Source organism: Loa loa, assembly GCF_000183805.2.
Source record: "Loa loa unplaced genomic scaffold supercont3.240, whole genome shotgun sequence".
NCBI lineage: Eukaryota > Metazoa > Nematoda > Chromadorea > Rhabditida > Onchocercidae > Loa > Loa loa.
The window spans coordinates 44,651-48,888 of record NW_018108420.1 but is presented as its reverse complement, the minus strand read 5'-3'; the positions used below and the strand labels follow the sequence as shown (position 1 = coordinate 48,888).

At 31.5% G+C, this 4,238-nt stretch overlaps 1 protein-coding gene across 1 annotated transcript in view; it reads right to left on the bottom strand.

Moving 5' to 3' along the window:
- Window positions 1-2,857, bottom strand: part of LOAG_18257 (amidohydrolase) — a gene marked incomplete at its 5' end in the record, with an annotated part of 6,177 nt that extends 3,320 nt beyond the window's left edge. The window contains 4 exons of the mRNA XM_020450921.1: window positions 132-350; window positions 716-884; window positions 1,265-2,555; window positions 2,839-2,857. Of these exons, the coding sequence (XP_020305348.1) occupies window positions 132-350; window positions 716-884; window positions 1,265-2,555; window positions 2,839-2,857 (1,698 nt within the window). The remainder of the gene's footprint in view (window positions 1-131; window positions 351-715; window positions 885-1,264; window positions 2,556-2,838) is intronic.
- Window positions 2,858-4,238: the final 1,381 nt, after the last annotated feature.

Here is a 4,238-nt window from a genome sequence, read left to right as displayed (position 1 = left end):
AAACATCGATACTTAAATTATTTCTAGTTTTATATTTTGAAATTTAGAAAAGCAAAATATAGACAAAGGGAAAACAAAAACGAAAATACAAAATACAAAAGAAAAAAAAGTAAAATGAACAAAGAATTAACCTCAAAAAGTTGTTCATCTTTTTGAACATTAATAATAAAACTGTTAATGCCTTTGTCATGTACCAATGTATTCATTTCTTTTCTTATCATATCATTCCATTCCGAAATTACCACACTGAATGCAACGTTACATGATGATTTTGATTGCGCAACTTTGCACAAACGATCATATGCGTTTATCAATGTTTCATATGGTCTTGGTTGGATAACATCAATTATCTGTAATAAAATAATAAATGAGGGAGGAAGAAATGGTACTACCAATATTTTTCAAAATTTACAATCAATTTAAGAAATCCAGATTTAAAAAAAATTTAAAATTAATTTAAAATTAGTTTAAAATTAAAAAATTAAAGGGAATTATAGTAATTGGGAGTATTATGAAAAATGGTTAATCCAGTTTAATCGTTTGTATATATAAACTTCGTAATAAATTCAATCTTTAATTAAAAATGATAATGTAACTTACAGGGAATTAAATCACATATTATCACTCGTTGAATACCAATGAACCTATATTTTCACAGAAAGGAAAAAAACTCTTTTTAAAGTGTTAATTAATGAAGGGGAATACAATGAAGTACCGTAGCAGTGCCACCAGCTAATGCAGCTTTTGAACCGGTTTCGAAGTCATCTACAGAATCTTGCGATGAAAATTCCGTATAAATTTCAATACCCGCAGGCATCAATGCTTTATCGGTTCCATCGATAATCTGTACATCTTTCGGTTCTTCGATCTTGCCCGACAGCTCCCTCAATATTAATTATTTTCATTGGTAGAAATGGATAATGCAGCAAAAATTAGGCTTACCAATGATTAATCAATTAATTAGCTATTTTTTAAACTTATACATTTCATTTTAATTATTCTTCTTGTAAATTGCTTTTTTAACCTTGTATGCAATATAAAACTTACATATTCACTCCAAATTTGTCTTAATTATCATGTTCTAATTGTAATTAAAGGAGAAAGGAAACCATATATCATTCGAATAGATGATTCAGTCTAACTAAATTAATCTTTCCCGAATTTAAATACTACAAATGTGAAATTCAAGAAGTATCATCCCATGCATAATACAATTAGTGGTGGAAATTTCTTAGTTAGATAATGAAATTAACTTAGCCTTTACCGGATGATGCCATCTTGGATGAGTACATCTGCCATAAAGATTGAATCATCGTTAATAATTTGCACGCTCTTGATAAGTAGAGCCCCAAATGTGCCACCGCTTCCGGAATCCATTGATATTCCTGTCACCGGTATTGTTGTTGCCGTTCTTTCTGTTGTTGTTGCTGCTACTGCTACTCCTCCAACTGATGACTTCATCGCATCCGCTGTCGCATTCGTTGTCACCATCGATGTGCCTCCTCCGATGCCCCCGCCTTCTTTTGCTATATTACATGCTGGCGCAACATGACTTACCAGTGAAGCTCCTATTGTCGATATTGGTAAGCCATTGCTCTCCAGTACTTCCTCATCTATCTTACTTCCTCTATCCTCACCATCAACTGCATTATTGAAATATTCCGGACCAGGCTCATGGGTTTGTTGATAGTCATAGCCTAAGCCATTCTTGGCTAATCGTTTCATTTCTTCTCTTGATTTACTACTCTTCATTTGCCCTAACTCCATCTCTTTCTCATTCTCTTTTTCACTCATCATTATCTGAACCTCATTTTCCGTAAACCAGTCATCACTCGTCGTATCCCTTGTTGCATTTCCCACTCCAGGCAAATGCTCAGGCCCTGGCTCTCCTAGATATTTCACATTCCCTTTTACATATCGATTTTTAATCATTTCATCCGATCGATCAGCATTACCGTCACCAATCGTAGTGGCTGGAAGATTATTACCTTCAGTTTTGTTTCTTTTGGATTGTGGTAATTCACGTTCTTCGATGAATTGAAAACATGAATTTGGACCCGTAATTGGTTTCATTCCAAAAAATTCCAGCATTGCCGGTGAAACATCTAAACCTTTCCGGACCAAACGCTTCGATGATACGGCTGAAGTAGTAGTAGTAGTAGTAGTTGTTGTTGTTGTTGTTATTGTGTTATCTTGTAGTATACTTCTAATTGATTGCAGTGAAGTATTACTTGCTTTACTTCTCGGACGTGGTGAGCGACTAACATTGGATGATGCGGACGTAGAGGAGCGTGATCCTGTCCTATCCGGTGATTTTGATAATATCCCATGTGATACGGATGTTGATGTTATAGGTTTCGATTTTTTCGTAACAATTTGTGATGTCGTTCTGCCAGAAATAGTACCATCGATATCACTGGTACCACTTCCTGTACCACCACTTAATCTATCAAATGAAATAGCATTTTTCAGCTTTTTTTCACTATAGCAGACTTCGACCGGTGAATTAGGTGTTGACCGAATATGAAAGGTATATAAATGCCCCTTAAGGGGTGCTAAAAATGGGAAAATTTTGGCTGTATCGTTTGGTCGCACTCAACGACCACTTCTAAAAAAGATGCAATGCTGAAGTCTTCTTCTTCTTTTTCTTCCTATTTCACCACATATTTTCCCTCAAATTTCCGGTTTCATCCCTTGCAAATAATTGATAATAATAATAATCATAGCATGCAGTCAGATCTTCTTATCAATACATTCATAAATTGTCCTAAAAAAACAAAAAAAAAAAAAAAAGACACCATTATATCCATTCGAAAACCTCAAATTATGAAACAAAACGAGCCACAATTATTGGCATTATCGATTGAAATAATAATCACTACTCTTTCCCTCTTCAATTTTTTCCCTTTTTTTCTTTTCGAAATCTTTGTTTTCTTTTCTCTTTTTGTTTTTGGAAATTCAAAATTTCCTAAAAAAGTAATTTAAAAGGAAAAAAATTGAAAATTTGAAAATTTCGAAGGAAATTAAAAGTTAGAATTGCAAGAAATACTAAATATCCCGATGATTTTAAATATATATCATCACAAAAGAGTGTAAATTACCATAATCAGACTACATGATGAAATATAATTTGAGATTTAAAAGGATGAAAAAGAGAGAAAATGAAGAAGATCAAATAGATTGATGTTAAAGATGGAAAAATTAACAACCAGACTTGTTTGGGGTTGATTAAAATGGATAAGCATCTGTTGTTTTATTTCGTTTTTTTTTTCTCCTTTTTTTTTTAGTTACTACGGAAAAGGAAACATTGATATATTACGCATAATTAAGGTAATTAAATGAAAACTGATTGAAGAAGAAGGTCATTCGAACATTTTCCTTCCTCTTTTCTTTTTAAAAGTTGAAATTTTAGCAATTTAACTGTTGGAAAAAAAAAAGAAGAAGCGTACTGTGGAAATGGAACAGTTTTTTTTTTTTTTTTTGAAAATTTATTGAATTGAAAAAAGGAAAATTCTTGCAATTCGCCTCTCAAAAACAAAAGTATTGTTTTCCCTTTCCCTTACTTTTTTTCTTCTACAATAAAAAAAAAGGGAAGGAAAAATAAAATGAAGTTTTAAAATTACATTAACTTGTAGGAGAGATGCGAGAAAACATAGAAATAAAAACAAATTAAGAAATGAAAAAAATAGGATAAAAATTATTCATAAATATTCCAGCAAATGAAAGAAAGCTATTTGTCATTTTACGTCACATTCAATTAGCTGATATTCTGTCAGACTTTCTTATTCCCTGATCACTTCCGATTAAATTTTTGAATTCAATTCGTTACTTTTCTTTTCGCATATCCGGTTCTCTTTTCATTTGATCAACTGAAGCTAACAAAATATAAAAATTTTATCTACAAAAAAAATATTAGAAAAAAAAAGCCAACAAAAAACGACAATTTCCCCACCAAAAAATTTTCAACTTCTCCCGCTTAGTTTTTTTTTTTTTTTTTTTTCTGAGAGATACTGTAATCTTTTCTTTGGAAGTAATTTTTCTGAGAGATACCACAATGAAATACCGTAATTCATCTCTTTCATTTTATGTTGAAAGGATTGCAGAAAAAAAAAGTGCAAATAAAAAGTACCACTGCATAACTCATTAACTTCCAAACTTTGAGTTATATTTTTACATTATTTTAGCAATGGAAAAGTACAAGAGAAATGAATTTAAATTTATAAACACTTTTTCTTTTT